The 20,678-nt window shown below is 44.8% G+C and overlaps 1 protein-coding gene and 1 long non-coding RNA gene across 3 annotated transcripts; one reads left to right on the forward strand and one right to left on the reverse strand.

Annotated features, from left to right (window-relative positions):
• Positions 1-98: 98 nt before the first annotated feature.
• On the reverse strand, positions 99-4,189 carry LOC107077926 (uncharacterized). Its single transcript, XR_001478903.2, has 2 exons — positions 4,039-4,189; positions 99-453 (listed from the first exon to the last, which is right to left on the reverse strand). It is a non-coding gene; the product is annotated as an uncharacterized lncRNA (long non-coding RNA).
• Positions 4,190-6,248: 2,059 nt separating this feature from the next.
• On the forward strand, positions 6,249-20,440 carry arr3b (arrestin 3b, retinal (X-arrestin)). 2 transcript variants are annotated; one of them, XM_069193733.1, is made up of 17 exons: positions 6,249-6,370; positions 9,710-9,740; positions 10,956-10,986; positions 11,191-11,251; positions 12,127-12,171; positions 12,455-12,651; positions 12,807-12,866; positions 13,016-13,083; positions 13,406-13,541; positions 13,900-13,984; positions 14,698-14,770; positions 15,347-15,484; positions 16,045-16,128; positions 16,325-16,348; positions 17,031-17,080; positions 18,585-18,594; positions 19,195-20,440. In XM_069193733.1, exons 2-17 carry the CDS (start codon positions 9,730-9,732, stop codon positions 19,286-19,288), a joined length of 1,167 nt encoding a protein of 388 aa, XP_069049834.1. In that variant the 5' UTR covers positions 6,249-6,370; positions 9,710-9,729; the 3' UTR covers positions 19,289-20,440. The 2 variants fall into 2 exon arrangements, with proteins under 2 accessions (XP_069049834.1, XP_069049835.1); XM_069193734.1 differs by lacking the exon at positions 18,585-18,594 and having other exon boundaries at positions 6,250-6,370.
• Positions 20,441-20,678: the final 238 nt, after the last annotated feature.

Genomic DNA, 20,678 nt, shown 5'->3' on the forward strand with positions numbered 1-20,678 from the left:
TTCACTGTGTATCACAATTACATTATTATGGGGATTATAATAATTAGAAATCCTACCAAAGCCAGGACAGGATGAACATCCATAAAGTGAACTCCAGAAAATTCATATTATATTTATTCCATGCCCTTAAATGGGATTTTACTAAGTATGTCCAATGAGCCATGTCATGGGCAGGGGGCTGACAGAAAGGTGAACAAGATAGGTGTCTAATCATCCTTTGCCTGGGCAATGTCAATTTGCTTTCAAATTGCAGATCCTTGTCATGTGGGATTCAGTCCTGTTCCTCTTCTCTGTTCACTGGTCTCTCAGCTCTAGATGTTGTCCCAGTTCACCTCACAAAGGTTCAGTGGAGCTCAAGTCTGGTCAGTAGGACTATCACATCATAAGTTCACATTTCCCAAAAAAGCCATTTCAGCAGAGTAGCATGAGGACTTCTAGATTGTTGTCCACGTCCTGCAGGAAAGATGGATGAAAGTCAGGATGAGACTACAGGAAGAGCAGTCAAGTCCCAGGACTTGATCAATGTAGCTCCACATAGTCAGGCTGCCATCTATCACTATACATGGAGCTCTGCAGTGCCTAGACACTGTCAGCCAGATCATCACACACCAAATCTTGACTCTTCATGAAGATGACTTGATTCACTGCTGGTGAGCGCTGCTCATGCCATCTCAATCTGTAACGTAGTTGAACACTGGTGAGCTCTGGGCTCCTGTGTGGTCACCTGTACTGAAAACCACAGCTGTTTAACTGCCTCTCCACACTTGAGCTGCTGGTGTGCAGTTTGTGGTGCCCTGGAGTGTCGGATGCCGTGGAACTGGCAGTGTAAAAAACGATCATGAAGATGGACAATGCTGAAATGTCAAACTTAGTGAGGTGTCTCACTACAAATAAACGCCAAAATTCATAAAAGAATGGGCAAAGCACTTTACCAATTACGGGAGGTGAGTGTGACTAACCCTTCACTTCAAAAGAAAAGATTCACAAGAGGTTCTGTATTCCGACATAATTATGGTTTTAAGCAGACGCAGCCTCTATCTCTCTGTCTGTAATGGTCAACAATCTTGAGGGCTTTGCCAGACATTGTCACGATCGTAGTCCTTCCCCCTTAAGGGCGCTCCGGCTTGTTCACATTTTAGTTGATTTTGTGCACCTGCTCCCTGTTCCTGCCTCCTTACAAAAGCCAGACGCTCACTCTGTTCCGGGCTCTGCATTGGATTCCTGAACCAGCCCAATCCGGGACCTGGAGCGCCTGGTTTCCCGCCCCCCCCAATCCCTTCCAGATTGTGTCGTCTGCATAGGGTCCTGAAAGACGCTTCGTAAAGGACATACTGTAACCTATACTGTCCAGAGGAGTGAAAAAAGTGTGATAGAGGGATAACCTGTGTTTTTTAAGTTTGTATGTACTTAGTTTTCCATCTCAGTGCTGTTTACTGTTACCCGCTACCCTCTCAAGTGCCACAGAATTGTTTTGTGGTGTGTGTTTCAAAAATAAATCATTTCATAACTTCAGGATTTTGGTTATCGCCTTAGTTGATGGGAACTGATTACTGCCTTTTATTATGGGCCAAAATAAAGTCTCTGTTTCGAGAAATCTATTTTGGAGAGAGCTTAGCCATAAGTTGATTAGAGTGAGTTCTCTACTAGAGCCGTCTCCTTCAGCTAACACATGGTGCGAAAGATACTAGAAGCTCTTTTTTAAGCAGTTGCATTTTTTTCTGAATACTAAAGGATCCCAACCTTGCTTGTCCATTGCTAGAGTGTCCAGGTTTAGAATTTTGAGACAAAAAAACAAAGATGTACTCACCCCCAATAAATTACTCAGTCTGGGACTTTATTGTATTAACTAGAGATCAATCATATTATTTTATGAAATAGACCAGAGTGCAGTAATACAAATTCATCTAATTTTCTTATTAAGCAGTGAACTTAATGTCTTCCTTGGAAAGAAAGTGGATTCTAATTAAAAAGCTAACAGGAATTACATTTGAAAGTATTGTATGCATTATACTGAAAACATGTCTGGGGAGCAGTAGTTAGTACTTGTAACCTGAAGGCTGTCAAATCCCATGTCAGATACTACTGTTATCTGTTATACCCTCGAGCATGCCACTTCACCAGTACTGTATAAATGTGTGTAAAAGTACATTGCTTTAAATAAGTTTATATATCTTATGTTTTTCTTTTCCCTCCTCCCCTTCATTCTGGGGGGTCTCCCTTGGGCTGTGTGTAAATAGAAACGATGCAAAATGTCTTGTTTCTGTGGTACAAGAACATGCAAAACGGCTCACATCGGCCTGCGAATAATAACATCTGCTTTATCACTGAATACCAAGTCTCTCTCCGCAGAGATGCTAGAATAATTGTGCACAAGCTTGACTGCTGGATGTGTTAAGAGAAATAATAATGGGATTTTATTCATAACATTTCAGACCAGTAAATAAACAGAAAGGCAGTTCTTAAAATAACATCGGCTTAATTTATCCTGGCAAACAATGTATTCAGTAAATACCCCAGTGTGTTGTGGACATATAACCAGACATGAACTCATCTAAGAAGGCCAGGTCATCCACTTTAATTCAGCCCGTCCCTAGCCTTCTTGAGAGATAACCTGCCCAGTGGAAAGTCTTGCTGAGTCATTGTAAATGGAGGTCTGGTTATGCACTAGCCCAGAAGGGCACCTGCTGGTGCCTTTTGCCTACGGACATTGCCTTGGTGAAAAGAAGACAGGAAATTAAACCAAATATTTACAGTTCATTTTTTGGCTCACTGCAATGTACAGTAGACTGAAGTGAAATCTGCTGACCAATCATGAATCACTAGGAGACCATTCAGAGGACATTCATCATTTAAGGAAGGAAAAAAGAGTCTTAGAAGTTGAATGGCTTCTGCATTTAATGGCAATGTTGATGAGGCACCATCACTTGTGTAAGAAGCTCAATTCATTATTAATAATGCCTTTCATTTTTATAGTGCCTCCCATCCAAACAGATCTCAAAACCCTTTACTCATAGGACAGGACTAAGACTTTTGGGCTTAGTCTTGTGCCTGGTGATCAAAGTCTGACCCATGCAATCAGCATCAGGCCGTCCATTATGCACATAGCCAGGAATGTGTTTGTGACTGCTCCATTTCAAGCTTGGCCTTTTTTCACCTCATTTCACCTCAGCTGTGCATGCACCGAGGAGGCAGGCTGAACAGCAGAAACGAGAAAGAAACACCTCCCACAACTGTTATCTGCAAATGAAGCTTCTCTAATATTTATCAGCAATTAGAACTAAGTTTGTTGTGTGGCTGATAGGGAAGCCTAGAAGAGAAGCCTAAAACATATTGGTATTTTATGCACATTTTGAATTCTAAAAGGTTATTGTGGTAGAACATGGAAATTCTTCAGCTCTTAAAGGACATTCCATTTTAAATAAAGATAAGAATAGGAAACATACCAGTTTAATTTCAGGGAATGTTGACAAATGTGCATTGGTCTGGACTCTTTTCTGAACTATCTGGGCTCTCTAACATGGAGCTGGGGAAGAGGACTGGATGAACACAGCCTGAGGGCCAACCAGGAAGCCCATTCTTTTTGACAGATGAAAACATTTGCTGTTAGTTAACCCTGTAAAGAAAGAAGCAAAGAGTGACTCACGCAGGAGAAGCCGCGGGAAACCAGAGGGCACCTCACTGATTCTCTCAGAGAACATTCATTAAACTGCTGGTCTAGCGGCAACTGAGGATCTGGAAATTTCACAGCCAAGTGTTTTCTGAAGTTCTGCACCACTGTTCGGTAGTGAAATGCACTGATGCCAATCAAGAACGGTTCTACAATGCTTTTTTTATTCTTCCTTTAATGCGATCTACTGCGGAGTCTCGTAATTTCTGTTACTAATTAAAATCTGCAGTAACAATTGCCTGTGCCTGCCCATCGTGGAAGGAGACATCAACCACTGAGTGCGTCTCCCATATGTACAGAGACACAGCGAAAGAGAGGTTTATTTTTGGAGAAAAGTGCTAAACTGGTTACATCCTTGTTATCGGCAATACCGTTCATTCCGCAAGGGCCCACGTGGTGCGAAGCTGCAGCAGGAGCCGCGGTTTCCAGGAAGATCCAGGACAGCTAGAAAGTAAAAGGGTGGGGCGGGGTTTTCCAGCTCCTGTTATGAAGGCTCTGGACGCACACATGAGAGCCTGCTAGTTATTTAAAGGCAGAGGCTACCAGAGGATAACATACAAAGGGAGGGAAAGGAAAAAACGAGGAGGGATTATAATTACTGCCAATTATATTGTTTTTCTCCCTCCTGCTAAAAAAAGCAGCAAGTTCTTAAAAATGCCAGAAGAGTGGAAACGTTCAAGGCCAGAGAGCAGCTGTGGAGGTTTTTTAAGCTACACCCCCACCCTCCCCCCAACCTCACCCCCTACACACACACACAGTGACTCAGAAGAACAGAGAATAGTTTTTTACTCTGGGATTGATTTAGGCATTCCAGTTCTGGAGCGACCCAGCCTATTACCCTACAGGATTACATAAAAGAGGCAGTTAAACACAGCAGTCAAAAGGTCACTCATTACTTATCTGCACACGCCATCTGGACTGTGTTTACGAGCTTTCAACGTCACTGCTCAAGCGATTAGAAGTGAGATCCAGTCAGTGCTGGGTGACTCTTCTGCTCAGCGCTGTCTCGCTGCGTCAGCGACACGAGGCCTGGAAGAGCAGGCTGGGAGCTCACAGCAGAGCTACAGGACACTGGGCTGCAGGATTGGCCCACACCTCTCTAAACTGGCAAGACTGGAACAGTACCCACTCTGACTGGCCGGCCAGAGATGCCATAACTGCTTCTGTAACCAAGCACTTGTCCATAGAACAGATGTCCTTCCATTCGGACAGTCTTTCTGCTCTGTCAGGTGTTTTCCTGTGCTTTATTCACAAAAACACAAAACAAAGCAGCATCCTGCCAAGCCCTAAGAAAACAGCTCACTGGCTGAGTTTCTGTCCAGGGTGAGAGGCACCGAGGGGAAACAGACCCTCTCAGTCTTTCTCTTACCTCTCAGTATGGAATGAACCTCATCGTGTCAGTAGTATAATACCCAGAATGCTCTTACTTGTGTGCAGGAGTCTTCAGGCAATGTATAACAGTGCTTCCTTAACTGTGTGCTGTGACCCATTAGTCTGCTAGGGAAAGGTCACGGACGTGACATGGAAAAAGAAGAAGTTGCGTTTAACAAGTGTGGATCTGGAGTTTTGTGTAGCTCCTTCCAGCATTAAACCAAAAATTAAACTGCTCTGCTCGTTTAAACAAGCTCAAATCTCACATTGACGTTCCAGTCACATGAAGTGAGGCTTCTCAGCAAAACTCTAGTCTATGTTTCAGTTTGAAATAAAAAATATTTCTTGCAGGAGTAGTGCTGATTTCAAAATATCCAGTCGATTCCTACCTTGCGGTGTGGTGAGGGTTTAATTAATCTCTCACAATCACATCAGACTGGTCCATATTGTCCCCACACCCAGCTCTACAACAAAGCAGTCTGGACACTGCTCTGGTGGGTACAGCATGGGGGAGACTGGGCTTGGGTTGTAAAAAATAACCAGAGAAAAAATATAAGATCTGGAGAAATCAATCACAGTGTCTTGTGCCTCTTGCTCTGAGTTTTAAATACTTTTCCACATGTGCCCTCTAAAGGACTTTTCTACAAAGGATCTCACAAGACACATAGGTTAGCTTCATTTTTTAGAAACCTACTCAGGTATTTGTTAAATAAAATGTAAGCTACACATAAGTAATTAACTTAACAAAACTGGCCTTAATGCAATGTGCTAGACACTGTTATCAACATTTCTAAAGGCCGTTTTTTTTTCAGAGGGTAACAACATTTTGCAAGTTCTTTGTCAAATCTTGCAGAGGGAGTCTGTGGAATCTAACCAGGCCAGCGCTGCTGTCATGTTGGAAGACTGGAAGAGTGGCATCTGTGTGCTCTGTGATGCCCTTCTCTCACTGCGCAGCTCCAGGCACCACAGGGACCCGTGCAAAGCCAGGAGGAGACAGGCTGGGTATGGAGCTGACGGCAGCCTGGGCACAGAGGCACAGCCCAGCCTGCATAATCCGACACCCCTGTCCCCTCACACTCCCACGATTCACACTAATCCCCTTCATCACTCCTTTATTTTTAAACCAGTTGTAGCTATAAAATAGACAGCTAATAAAGTAATAGGATTGCGAGTGAAAAAAGGGCTGTAAAGAGCAGGGTTAAGTCCAGGGGAGGGGGCAGAGGTTGGGGTATAAAAAGAGGTGACAAGAGGCTCTCAGGGCAGACGGCACATCACTGAAGGATTACAGCACAGTCAGCAGCGGGACTGCAGGACAGGCTCACACAGCACCAGGTAACTCTGTGGGGTCTCTCCTGCCCCCATCTGTCTGCCTGTCCGTCCATCTGTCTTTCCTCCTGCCTGTTTGCCTGTCTGATTGCCTGCCTGTGCATCTGTCTGTCTTTCCTCATGCCTGTTTGTGCATCTGTCTGTCTTTCCATCTGTCTTTCCTCCTGCCTGTTTGTGCATCTGTCTGTCTTTCCATCTGTCTTCCCTCCTGCCTGTTTGTCTGTCACGTTGTCTTGATCCTCTGGAAGTGATGGAGGGTTTAGAACTGAAACAGACCTGGCTCCTGTTTGTGATCTAAGCGTGTGAATTTTATCATACGTTAAAGAGCTCTGAAACCGGTTTCCTAAAGATGCATGAAGGCCAAGTGTGGCAGCATTCCGATGGGCAGGGTAGCAAACCCCAGTCAAGTGACATTCCACAAAATCCTGCCAAAGCCTGCCTTTACTGTACGGGACCAATCACAACAGTGACCTGAAGGCAAAAAGATATTCAGTCTTGCTTTCCTGTATTCTTGCCTTCACTGCTGTAAACATACAAGTTTGGGCTGTCTGTGGGCAAGAGCAAGATCCTTGCCAATGAGTTTCTAAATGCAGGGTTTCACTTCAGGTTAGTCGAACTGCAGCTCGTGGTTTCTGAAGCACATTTACAGAAGGCATACAATACACCAAGCAGCAATATTAAGTTGAAAAGGCTTGTTTCATATGTATAAAACTCAAAAGCATATTATAGAGTCTGAAAGTCTTACGCTTCTAGAACAATATGTGGACCATCTACTGTGTGGGTCACAAATTACCTTTGGAAAACTGCAACTGTATTGATGCAGAAAACACACTGTGGTCAATTGCGCTCATCAAAGATGCTTCATTTTTATTTTATGAGCTGTTCATTTTTGCTGGTGCTTGCAGTTGTAACAGTATAACAGAGATCACATTGTGCCTACAGGCTTGAGGAGAGACTGATCTCTAAAAACCTGCTAGGTGATAGATTGTGCTTCTGAATGACTGACAGTCCACATAGTCTGTGAAAGGCAGGAATTTGTTTTTAAAGCCTTCTGATCAGATACTCCACCTCAAAGCAGAAATCATACTGTACACAGATTTGTCAGAATGAAGGTGATCAATATGTTGTTGTAGTAACAGTTTGTTAACATGGAAACCGTTGAGAAAGAGTTGTGAAAGCTCTCCTAAAATTTTATTTTAGTTTTCCATAGGCTTTTTTTGCAGTTCAGTTGATTAAGTGATTGGCTGCTGACAGCTATGCCCTGACAAAATTATGTTAATTTATAATTTAGTAGGATTTCACAATGGTTTGCTACAATCTTTGATTTTACCATTCTATACTAGAGTAAACTTAAATAAGTTAAAATATACAAAACATACAAGTTTATTGTAAGATACTGAATTAGCATTATTTGTCCATGTCAGCTATACAATTCATGCCTCAGTTATCACAGATCATCTTCAATTCTAGATCACAGAAGAGGGAAGTGTTTTGTTGTTACTGTATTTCTACTGTTAAATTGCTTTACGACAGCAGAGTCAGACCTGTGTCCGCAATCCACTTCTTTAATAATAAACCTGTGAGAAGTATTTGCTTTACTGAAATTAAGCAGCTGTTTATATAAAATGAATCTATTTCTGCCATTTGAGTTCTGTCCCGGCTTCTTTGCATTTGCCTTCGTATCCATTGTGCCTGTTGGTACCTTTGGTTGACACCTAAGAAGATGAACTCTTCATGAGCTTCTCAGGCAGCACACTGATGGCTGAGAGGGAGTACCCTGCTGCTAATAATCATCATTTGTCCCTGACAGGTCTGCAGAAGGTCTCTGTTTTTCCAGTTCACCTGTGGAGCACTTTACCCCAATTAGCCCAGATCTCTAACTAACTACTGAGTCATGGCCTGCACAATTTCACCTCCCTCATGCTCGAGCTCTGCAGAGGAAATAGCTTTTCTTTTGTCATGCCCCAGCAGTGAGGGTTACTGACAGCTCACACCAAGAAAGTCAAATGCAAACATCATGGTTTGTGATGTCTTAGCGTGACGCAGCTCCTGAGGCTCGGTGCAGCTGTTGTTTGCCTTGCCTTGATCAAGGGCTCAGGATGACTGTGATCAACACATCCCCCAGTAGCACACTCAGAGGATGTATGTTTACTATATTAAAAGGGGGAAAGCAGCAGCCATTTGCAAAGGCACACCTATTCCTCATTTGAGTTCAAACCTGGTGCAATTTACATCCCTGTCAGACAAACCTAACCATTATTTAATTGGCAATGTGTCTACAAATGGTAACAGTGGGCAGACTATGCCTTGATGTAGCGATAGTCCTCTGGAAACACGCAAGGCGTCCAGCAGCAGGCCCTGCGGACAGTGCGGCGCTGTGTTTGGAAGGGAGACCCGGGGTGTGCTGTCCAGAAACCCACCTCTCCCAGGACGTTCTGATGGCAGAGCAGATGGAGCTCATTGCCAGCCTGCGTGATGGAGAGCCGCGGCGTTCCCAGGCTGGCTGCTCCGCAAGCGCTTTCATGGGGATGAGCAGATGGGAAGATCTGAGCGGAGCTAATCCCTGGCTGAGCGTGTTGCTTAGATTAGGGGAATAAAATAAAATCCACCAAGACACTAATCTCATCTGCTCAGATGAACTCCTTCAGATTTGGCTTGGCAATTATAGCAGGGCTACAGCACGCTGGGATGCCCAGGGTCTGAGACTCCGACAGTGACAGAGCATGCTCCTTGGAATCTCACTACAATCCCAGTTAAAGAGGCATGGTGCTCTCCATTGTAGTCCCTGGCTGCTTTCAGCTCTGTACCCAGGCAGGCTGATTCCACAGTAAAACCGAAAATCACACTCCCCCAACACAGGGCAGGACTGCACCATCATTCCCTCTTGTAGGACAAGCTTCATCTCCCCAGGAGAAATGCACTCTCTTCCTTTTCTTCGTTCAGTATTAACTGACTCAGGTCACTTGATAAACAAATATCCTTGGAGTGTAAACATAAGGCAGCCCTCTGAATCAGTAGCAGTCATAAGCAAAAAAACACTGCAGAGGGACAATTAAATCTGCAAACAGTGAGTTTTGTAGAGCATTCATTATTATTACACTTTGGAGCAAAGTCAAATGGTTCCGATTTTTTTAGCTCTTACATCCTCTCTTGAACAGATAGTTTAACGGAGTATTTTGGTATCAGGGAATACAGCAGTTGAATGTGATAAGTGGGATATTTCAGTGCTGCTGATGCAAATCGGCCCCCAAAATATTGCATTAGTCACTTTACTCTGCTGCTTTCACCGGTGTGATTCCTGTGGCTTGTGCTGTACTGAAATTGTCTTTTTGTTTCCTCACACAGAACAGACACCGAACACAGAAATGCCCGGAAAGTAAGTACATATCGCTCTGTTTCACACTGTGAAGTGGTTAGTGATGGTTTATTTTATGTGCTGTAGATTAGCAGCCCAAAATAATTTTTCACTTCCTCATTCTATTGAAAAATGCATTTTGTTCTACAGTTCTTGACAAATATGTCAGTAAACAGATACCAGAGCACTAAGGTCACAACACTTGTATTTTGTGTCTGCTTTCATTCTGTAACCCGAATACACTAAATTCACAAATCAGCTAACTGTAGTACATCACTACAAAACATCACTGTTAGTATTCATTATTAGTATTGTATTGGTCTAATATTAGTAGTAGCAGTAGTGTATTTATTATTTTTGTTATTGCTGCAAATAACATTTTCATTACATTAAAGGTCATCAGCTTAGTGCAATGATCGGTATTCTGAAATATACTGTTTTATTATTATCAAACTCAACACAGAGTGTTTGTCATCCAATCTGTTTGGAGTTGCACAAGCCAAGACAGTTCACTCTTGAATTAAGTTTCAATACGGAAACCCACCACAAGATGTAGCAGCAGCCACAGTTCAATAGCTGCTCAGCCCACATAGTCTGTGAAAGGCAGGAATTTGTTTTTAAAATTTAAAAGCATTATTGATGCTAAATATCAGGCTGGAATATCATCTTAAGTAGTGACTGGAATTTGTAAAGCCATAAAGCTGGGATCTTAGCAGCACTGAAAATATCCCTTCTCTAAAGACACTGGCAGTGAATTGTGGGAAATAAAGAACACTCCAAAGTGTTACCAGAGTTATTTGTATATTTGTTTGTTTTGTTTCTGTCTTATGCTGTATGTGCTTTCGCTACTTTAAGCAGCACCAACAGTAGAGTAAGGCAAAGTCCTTCAACAGAAAGATGGGTTGATAGTAAACTCTGTCCACAGAGCTAACTGTGCTCTGCACCAGATAGTGGTCACCAAAAGGCCAATGATTTGTGACTGGAGAGGATAAATCCAATCCAGAGCACTTCAGGGCCAGACAGGGCCATGTTTGTAGCAGCTGTATGTCTCCACATGGTCGCTATAAATAAGACTGGATGCACATCAAGTGTATTTCTGAGCTCCTGAAGATGGATTAGTAGAAGCAGATCAAGAGAGTTAGATAACAGCTCAAGTTAAGTATCACAAGTGAAGGAGCTAATCTGGAAACACAAACAACCAACCTAAGTGTGTCCCTGCCTGTGCTCTCTTCACAGGGTCTTTAAGAAAACCAGCCCCAATGGGAAGGTAAGAAGGCCCCTGCTTTTACTGAGGCTATTCAACAGTACATGTACTGTATAATCTAGGTTATAAGACTATTGCACAAATGGAACCATGCAACTGTAGTACCACAGTAAGAAACACTTTTCTCACAGCATTCATTCGCAGACTTGCTAGTCAGCTCAATTAGTGTATTGTGCAGTCTGTCCTTACCTCCTCTTCATCTCCCAGCTCTCTCTGTACCTGGGGAAGAGAGACTTTGTGGATCATGTGGACTCTGTGGACCCAGTGGGTAAGTGCAAGTCCCTCCTGCTTCCTCTGTTTGCCTCCTCTGCTTTCTGTGACCTGCTGTATTTTTGTTTTGTTTTTTTTGGTGAATTGCTTTGAGCTGCTCACTCACAGCGATAAGGTTCCCTGTAAAATCAAACTCAAGTGAGTGACTGGATAAGACTGCAATTGGCTGAATTGGGCCAAGAGGGCTGATCGCCTAATGGGCAGATAACAGAGTTTTGGGTCCAGTTTCTGTTCTCTCACTTACATTCTCATCAGGCCACAGGAAGTGCATTGAGCTCAATGCTCTCCCTGCTGTTCCCTTCTGCTGGTGAATGGGATGGCTTACTCATACCAGACGAGATTTACATTGCAAAATACAACCTTCACTTCCAGCGTCTCTGAAACAATACTCTAATAACACTGGCAGAACATGTGCTCCCAACAGGCTCCGAAAACAAGAGCAAGTAAGAAAACATACATGCCACTCAAAGCACTAAGTCAAAGTCTCTTCCTTCGACAATGTAATATTGCACCATAATAATCACATATTGAGTATATTTTCAAGAGCAGGTTACATTAACACTGATAGGCACTAAGAGCTTTATTTTTATCATTCTTTTAAATATTAATGTTGTAGTACGGTAAAACAATTACAGTGCCTTGTAATTAAGTACAAGATGGCTGCTTATTTAATGATTGCTTTGCTTACTGTGGAAATGACACAGGCATCTGCAGGCTAAGCCACAGGTCACCAGACAGCTTGTGATAGAGCCCCTAAAGCCCTTTCTGGCAATAGGATGTTATAGGAAAGGTTTGGACAAGGGTATGGCTTCAGATCCCAGAGCTTCAGTGTTGTGTCCTACCTGCATGTAACTTCTCTCTCTTCCCCAACAGATGGAGTGGTCCTTGTGGATCCTGAATATCTTGGGGACAGGAAAGGTACTGTGCCTTTGGAATTGGCGCTTTGTTGGGTATGCTCTTGAGAAAGGCGGGTTGAATTCTACACACCACTGGCACATTTTACCAAACGGTGGAAGGAGAGGCACTTTTCTTGATGTAGACAGCAGGAAGAAACAGACTTCCTCAAGGTGTAATTGAAAGTGCTTGCGCATGAGTGTCGAATGGGCTGGGTGGCTGGGGACTGAAAGCGTCTGCAGTACAGAATGGGACAGCGGCTCTCCTGCTGCAGGTCAGTAACCCTGTCCCCCTGGTCTCTGTACAGCCTACGTGACGATGGCCTGTGCCTTCCGCTACGGCCGAGACGACCTGGACGTGATTGGGCTGTCATTCAGGAAGGACATCTACCTGGCCACCCTCCAGATCTACCCCCCCGAGGGTGGAGAGAAGCCCCCCAACACCCCCATGCAGGAGCAGCTGCTGAAGAAGCTGGGAGCAAATGCCTACCCTTTCCATTTCGAGGTAGATAATATCTCACTTCCACAGTCCTGCCTCTCTCACACTTCCTCTTCCTCTCTGCCTCTCGCTGGAGAGCTGTCAAGCACAGACATCCTTCAGTGGAGGCGAATGGTGGAGAGCAGGTGTCAATTAATACTCTCCCCTTGTCTGTATTTCAGATTCCAAATAACCTGCCCTGCTCCGTCACCCTGCAGCCTGGGCCTGATGACGTGGGCAAGGTAACCCCCCTCCGCGTCTCAATCCCGTTCCCTCTGCCGCCCCCCCCCGGCGACGTGATCGCAGATGCAGATGCAGATCGCAAAGCCAAAGCACTGAACTGGAGGGCGACATGACTAAGCCTCTGTCTCTGCTCATCTTCTCTCCGCAGTCCTGCGGGGTGGACTTTGAGATCAAGGGATTCTGTGCAGAGAACCTGGAAGAGAAAATCCACAAGAGGTGAGGCACTGTTACTCGCTTCTTGTCCAGAACTGCCACGTACCCATGTCAAATACCAGTACACAGTGCTAACCACACACACCCTGGGAGCGATGAGCCCCAATTTCCAGAGCAGGCAGGTGTTTAAAAGTATTGACTATGAAACTTCTCATCTGGCATTTCATTCCTTGGCAGAAGCATAATATATCTGTCACCACTGCAGTGCATTTAAGCATTCTGTCCCTCTAAGCCCAGGACAGAGATCAGAACTGCTTTCTGCCCTGTTCTCCTCTGCAGGCTTGCCAACTAACAGCCCATGCTTTCTTTCCTGTGGTGTGTCCAGGAACTCGGTGAGGCTGATCATTAGGAAGGTCCAGTTCGCCCCCGACAACACAGGCAAGGGGCCCAAGGCAGAAACCACCAGGCAGTTCATGATGTCAGACAAGCCCCTGCATCTCGAGGTCTCGCTCGATAAAGAGGTGAGGGGGTCCTCCCCAGCTGTTCAGGCTCCTTATTCAGTAGCCTCCCTGGACTGCCCATCACTGCAGATCCCAGCTGAAAGTACAGCAATCTGGGCCACAAAAGCAGTCTCTGGTTTCAAGGATTGTAGGGCTGTGACTCTCAGGATAGTTACCTTGTGACATCAGGTCACAAGATGAGCACATCACCAAAATCTTTGTTTCACCCTACAAAATGATAGAAACTTGTGATTCTTAGGCGTAGATGAGATCGCAGTGGAAATTCCCAATGTCAGCCCCCAGCTCACCATGGCAAGTTCAGATGGACAGGCAGATTTGGAGAGCTGAGCAATTCCATTTTTTTTTTGTTTATTCACAGATCTTTTATCACGGGGATCCGATTGCGGTGAACATAAAAATCAACAATGAAACCAACAAGATTGTGAAGAAAACGAAGATCGGTAGTAAGTCGAAGAGAGAAATTTGCCATGAGCCTGATAGGCCAGTAAACTACAGGTGAAGCAAGACAGGCTGAAGGTCCCATCCAGTTCCTAACTCTTCCTCTGTCTTAAAAGAGGTGGCTTGCTTGGCCTTTGTTGAAGGATTATGCTTCATTGTATTTCATCTAGCGCAAAAGTGCAGAGTGGGTTTGATGGTGTTTACCCTTGGCCAGTTTGATTGCCACCACTTGTGGTGTGGGGTGGAGTGGTTTGGGAGTTGTTAGCCTGTATCATTTTGGGAGAAGCTACCCACTAGATTCCATGCGGGTAAATCATGTAACAACATGTTCCGCCTTGTCTCTGCATACCAGTCTCAGTGAGTGTTCTGTGTGTAACACAGGGGTCTTCAGCCCAAGTCCTGGAGGGCCCTAATCAAGTCAGTCTTATGGGTCACCTGTTTTTTAAGATTGGCATCATCTGTAAGAACTGATGAATCAAGCAAGTAATTGAGAGAAAACTAATCCTTGAATCCTTGAAGTATTTAGCTTTGTAGTCCGAAATGATTTCTAAATCACATGAGTAATCACCTTTTTAATTCATTACATTCGAATTGTTCCACATCTTTAGAAACTGGTGATTTAATGGTGACCTACAGAACCTGCTGGACTGGGGATCTGCAAGCTCTGGGTTGGAGATCTGTGATCTAAGGTTGAATAACACTGTCTCTCTGTCCTCAGTTGAACAGATCACAGATGTGGTGCTTTACTCGCTGGATAAATACTCCAAGGGTGTACTATCTGAGGAATTTACGTAAGTATCTGTCATCTAAATCCACTTCTCTAATGCAACAGCACCCAGAATGATAAGAGCTCACAAAAATATTCTGAAGGTGGATAAAACCGGCAAGGAATTAAGCCCAGGTGATTGAACATTGTTTCTTCCATTCATTTTGACATACTTAGCACATTTTATTCACAATTACATCATAACAGATTATGACCATTAAAATACTTAGGGATAGACACTTCCGAAAGTGATAGATAAAATTGCAATACAGAAAGAAAAGCCTTAGGATAAACTGTGATTTTCAGAAACGACAGCTGTAGCAAAGTCATAGTCACGGTCTCTGTGGAAACGGAATTGGAAAGCGGTTTCAACAGACATTTGAAAAGATCTTCAAGATTTAGTTTAATTAATTACTTTCTGAACTATTGGCCTTAAACGCCTTGTGGTCGTGATGGGGAGGAGGGAATTAGAGGAGTTAGAGGGTTCCTGTTTCTTTCCCCTGGGGTGTGGAAGGGCTTGACACCCCCAGACCAACGTCAGCCCTCTCAGTGCCACATGATAACCCCCACTCCCCATCCCCGCCCCCTCTGTGCGGCACAGGGACACCGTCAACGGCAGCTCCAGCTTCTCCAAGACCTACTTCATCACACCGCTCCTGTCCAACAACCGCGAGAAGCGTGGCCTGGCCCTGGACGGCAAGCTGAAGGACCAAGACACCAACCTGGCCTCCACCACCATGTGAGCCCCCCCCCCCCCCGCCTGTCTCCCCCCTGGCTGACACGCTGACGACTTCACATCCCCTGGGCCTGCTGATCCAGGAATGACCCGGAGCCGTCAGCAGGGACACAGAACTGTTCAAAGGCAGCAGCCATGGACAGCTGCTGCACTCCCCAGCGTGACAAACCTGCACCTCGCCTGGTGCTGTCCATAGCAAACACACAGCGCTATCCCACAATTCAGCTGCAAACCGCGCAACATGTGAATATTAATGAGCCGTGACCCTTCCACGACCCTTCAAAACAGAAGCATCTAAAACCCTAACGAGTGCAAATCAACGTCTATGGTAGCTTATCCTGATTGAATATATGCAAAAGCCAAATTAGAAGTTTTTGTACACATCCCTATTTTGATTTGGGGGGGGGGGTAAGATCTAATTTATTCCTCTCTATTTAATTAATGACACATCTTCAACACAACCAAATACAGTCCACAGTCCCCCAGTCAACCGTCAGCAGACCATTCCAGTTATTCCTCCTCCGGTTATGTAATGGATGACCTGTCATCTCTCTGTCTCTCAGTCTGCGACCAGGGGTGGATAAGGAGGTTCTGGGAATCCTGGTCTCCTACAAGCTGAAGGTCAACCTCATGGTGTCCAGAGGAGGGTAAAGGACGCAATCTTTGAGTCTCAGAACCTTTTTTCTTTGTTTCGGAGTTATGCTGTAAATGTATGACACATGATGTATATTACAAGCATACATTTTTACAATGTACAGTAATTAACATTAATGTCTATCTGATCTGTGTCCCTAAACCCTCAGCAGTATTGTAATTCTGGTTTTCTTGTCTGTTTTTACCCAGGATTTTAGGGGACCTAACAGCCAGGTAAATTCAAACGTTCATTGTCTACCTGTTTGTTTTGTTGTGGACCTCAGGAACTGAGGCACTGAAGTTGTCCTCACAGGTGTGCTCCAGAGAGCAGGGTCAGGTTTCACATGACAGCTTTCACTTGGGGCTACTTCGTAGGGGACCTTGAAGAGCATTTCAGCGAATCATTATTCGTTAGTTTTATATTGGAAGTGTAATATATAGTGGCCCAATCAAAGGGTTAATTTTTAATGCTAATTGTCGTACAAGTGAGATGTGGGAGATAAAAGACATTTGCACGCAGTTCCCCAAAGGATTGAAATGAGTTTTAATTTGTTCTGAAAATAATTACCATTTTCCAGAGCACACCCAAAAAGACACACAAAGTGCATCTTCTTCAATGCTTTGAATCCAGTGAAGGTTTTCTAATCTGAGTACAGCCCTGGTCACTCTCCAGTGTTGCAATGGAGGGTATTTAGGAGAGACCACTGCATAAGCACTAGAACTATACAATGCTTTCTCCACACATGGCACAATTGCTGTTTGTGACAACAGTTATCCTCGCTATGTACTGTATTCTGAAATATCACATTCTACAGATGTCTTTCTCCCTAGAATTGGGAAGAACCCCAGATCAGGTTCTACGCAGGGGTTACACAAAGGAGACTGTCTCACCTGATTCGCTGTTTTGTCTCTGCAGCGATGTTGGAGTGGAGCTCCCCTTTACCCTCATGCACCCCAAACCCAGCGGTAAGTGTCCCGGGACAGCACGCAAGCACTGAGGAAACTGACTTCTTATTGGGGTGCTCTGCCTTGTATATTTCTGTGCCTTAAGGGACACCACACACCTGTGGAAAGAAAGAAAATAATTTCAACATGCCGATAAAATAATATATTTTTGATGCAGACAGACTGTATGTATATCTTTATCAGACTGTATGAATATAGTTTTATATTTTCCGTCACTTGCAGCTTACTGTACCCATTATAATAAGACCTGATACAAGCAAAGGATCTAATGTGATCAGTTACAGGAAATCTAACAGAATTTCATCAGACCCTTTACCTTTAAAATTCACTAGACAGCTACAACTACTGATGTTCATGTCACATGAAAATTTTTAAATATCTCATAGCAAATATTATATCTTATAATATGTAAATATCTTTTAACTATTATTATCTATTAACATCTTATAGTTGTCTCAAGATAGCACATGTAGATGGGAAATGGGACTATTTTCATATGCAAAGGCTATGATTCTCTAATGTAAGCAAGCTGAACGAGCTTTCATTTTCTGCCTGGTTCATTTTCTAACGACTGGACACTTTGTCCACTTTGAAAAATAAAAGATGGAGACTCTAGGAGTGGGGCAACATGGTGACACAGTCGTTAGCCTCCCTGCCTTGCACTTCCTGCCTGCCCGGGTTCAATTTCTGGGCTGCCTGGGCTGCTATCTGTGTGGGGTTCGTACGTTCTCCCCATGTTTACATGTGCTTCCTCTGGGTGCTCCAGTTTCTGCCCACAGTCCAAAGACATGCTGGGGGGCTCATTACCTTCAGGGAAAACTGGACCTGGTGCAAGTGTAGGTGTCCATCTGTCTGTGAGTGCACTACAACGGCCTGCTGTCTTGTCCAGGGTGTATCCTGCTCCAGCTGGTTGCTTGCTGGGTTACGCTCCAGCTTCCCCGCGAGCCTAAATTGGAAGAGGTGTAGCGGAGCTAGTTCTGATAGGGTGACGTCAGCGCCCTCACTGCGCGTAGCAGGGGCCTCAGGCGCCTGGGCTGGGGGGGGTCTCCTTTAGCTCACTCGGCTGGTGCCCTGTTGCGTTACACCGGAGACCCGGGTTCGCGCCCCAGGTGTGCGGGACGGAACGGGTGGTGGGGGGCACGACACCGCGCGGAACGGCGACGGTCACAGAGGCACTTCTAAAATGGATTGATGAATGGACTCTTGGAGTGGAGTGTACTGTATGTACATGTGGATGCTGCACATTGGTGCTGGTGGAGGGGAGTCCCCATTACCTGTAAAGCGCTTTGAGTGGAATGTCCAGAAAAAGCACTATATAAGTGTAAGCAATTATTATTATTATTATTATTACCGTATAATTGTATAACATAAGTACTGCATGTCTACTGCTGCTTTACTGCTTTGCCCTGTACAACAGCACCCTCTGGTGGAGACGTGTTTAGTGACTGATCTGGACTTCTCTCTCTTTCTCTTTTGCCTTACTTTATCCCTTGACACGAAGCAGAAAGTGTCAGGTAAGTAGTAATGAGACACGCGCAGTGGCAGAGAGAGAGCCCGCCCTTGTGTTCAGTGCAGGTCAATGGGAAAAGAGAGGAGGCCTGGACACAGAGTGACAAGGGCTCTGATTCAGGGCATGAATGAGCCCTGGAAGGCTTGGTCTTGGGCCCACAGCTGGTGGAATACATGGAGAGTCAGAGGGGTCTGAGTGATCTGGCACTGGCAGGTCAAACTCTACAGACTAAACATTCCAGTCTGAAATCACACCTCTCTGCTGCACCAACACAGCTCACAAGCTGTGACGGTTTAGTAAAAAAAACAGCATAACTGCATTTTGCTAATATATGAATTTGATATGAATTTAATCAATGGGCACAAGGGAATTAACAGCTTTCTTGACATCTGCCTGTTTGTTCTAGGGCAATAAAACCCATGAAAGCCAGCATTTTCCCCTAGCTTTTCAGAAATGTGCGATTGTTTTCAGTTTCGCCTACTCGCTTGCACAGTATATCTGCCTGTAGAAATGTCATCCCACCTGTGTGATAGAAAGCCCTCTCGGGCTGTGTGGTGTCGTGGGGGCTGACAGGATCTGCCTGTGTCTGTTTCGTGAACTGCAGCCAGGAGGACATTGTGATCGAGGAGTTTGCCCGGCAGAAGCTGAAAGGGGAGAAAGACGATGAAGAAGAAAAGGAGGACCAGGAGGAAAAGTAGTGTGGAGACTGGCCCGTGGTGGACAGGCAGAAGGACAGCTGGACGTTGAGAACCCGGCAGAATGCCCATTAGCGCCACAATTAGAATTCTGTCATTAAACACATAACATTGCTGTGCTTTCTCTGAAATAGGGGGTGGGGATGCATTCATTTTTTTATTATTTATAGCTCAGTAGTGCAATCCTAGGGGTACCGAGGCACAGACACACTGAGCCGAAACTGCTCATGGAGAAACATAAGCAAAAACAGTTACACAGTTCAAAACAAATCTGTCTCAAAACACATTTTCAGGATCACATTTCTCTTGTAGCTATAGCATGTGAGTGAGGTGCATCATTTCAAAAGAAGAGGCCTTCTCAACTGGCCGTGGAGAATACATTTCCGAGTGAAGTACAACTGCTTTTGGAATCAGACACCTCAGGGCTATGCTAGACACTTAGTTCTCTGTAGGAGTGGTTTACCTGTGTGAACTAAGGGGCTGCAGGAGCTCAGTTGTGCACACCCAGCTCTGACAGGTGCAGGCCTGTGGCTTAAGCCACATGTCAATGCCCCTGAAGACTGGAGTCACGGGCTGGGATCGGAGGGCACACTGGCTGTGCTGGGGAGCGGCATTGCAGATCCCCTCTGGACACTCAGGACGGCTGTCCAGCAACAAGGGCAAAGTCTGTTCATCTTTCAGGACCCAGCATCCCTTGCCACGTCGCTTCCGCTACCAAATGTTTTGTTGGGGTTTTTTAGCATTATTTCATTCATGTACCTGCTGATTTGTAGAGGTGGGTGTTTAGAGGCCCCTGCGGCACCTGTGTAGCTCCAGTATTAGAGTTTCCACGAGGGCAGCGCTACACAGCCGCTCAGCCACAGGGCTGGTCTCCTCCCGGGCACTCCTGCACTGGAAAGGGGGCTCGGTCAAGGAGTGGGGGTGTAGCGATTTCTGTTCTCTAGAGGGAGTGTTTGTGGGGTTTAATTTACTGTGTGACCTGACACAGCCAGATTGTCAAAGGAACTGAGTGCATGTTCACTGCTGAAGGGATCGCTGGTGGGCTTCTTCAGAGTTATACATAAATGTACCGTATGTATAAGCAAACCATCATGCTGTCTGAAGGAACTGGGATGCGGGGTGAGAACCACAGCTCTGATTAAAAGTATGAGGTTATATCTTTCTCTCTGTGTTGTATTTAAAGAAACTATCTTTAAACACTGTCATGCCTCAGGGTCTCTTACAATACTAATCTAAAGGTTTCGCTAAAGATTCTGGACGCCTGGAAACCTATTGGATATATACTGTATATACATTTTGCCATTTGGGATTTCACAGTAAAAGCACACCGTGCACGGTGAGATTGGCAATGTTTCCACATTTCTTTTTCTGCACCAGTCAATCTTCCTTCATC

The sequence above is a fragment of the Lepisosteus oculatus genome, chromosome 8, assembly GCF_040954835.1.
Source record: "Lepisosteus oculatus isolate fLepOcu1 chromosome 8, fLepOcu1.hap2, whole genome shotgun sequence".
In the NCBI taxonomy this organism is placed as follows: Eukaryota; Metazoa; Chordata; class Actinopteri; order Semionotiformes; family Lepisosteidae; genus Lepisosteus; species Lepisosteus oculatus.

What these genes read in the sequence shown, in the direction of transcription:
- arr3b (XM_069193733.1), top strand. An exon ending in GGCCTGATGACGTGGGCAAG is followed by an intron (nt 12,867 to 13,015) that starts GTAACCCCCCTC and finishes TTCTCTCCGCAG; the next exon opens with TCCTGCGGGGTGGACTTTGA. An exon ending in CTCATGGTGTCCAGAGGAGG is followed by an intron (nt 16,129 to 16,324) that starts GTAAAGGACGCA and finishes GTTTTTACCCAG; the next exon opens with GATTTTAGGGGACCTAACAG.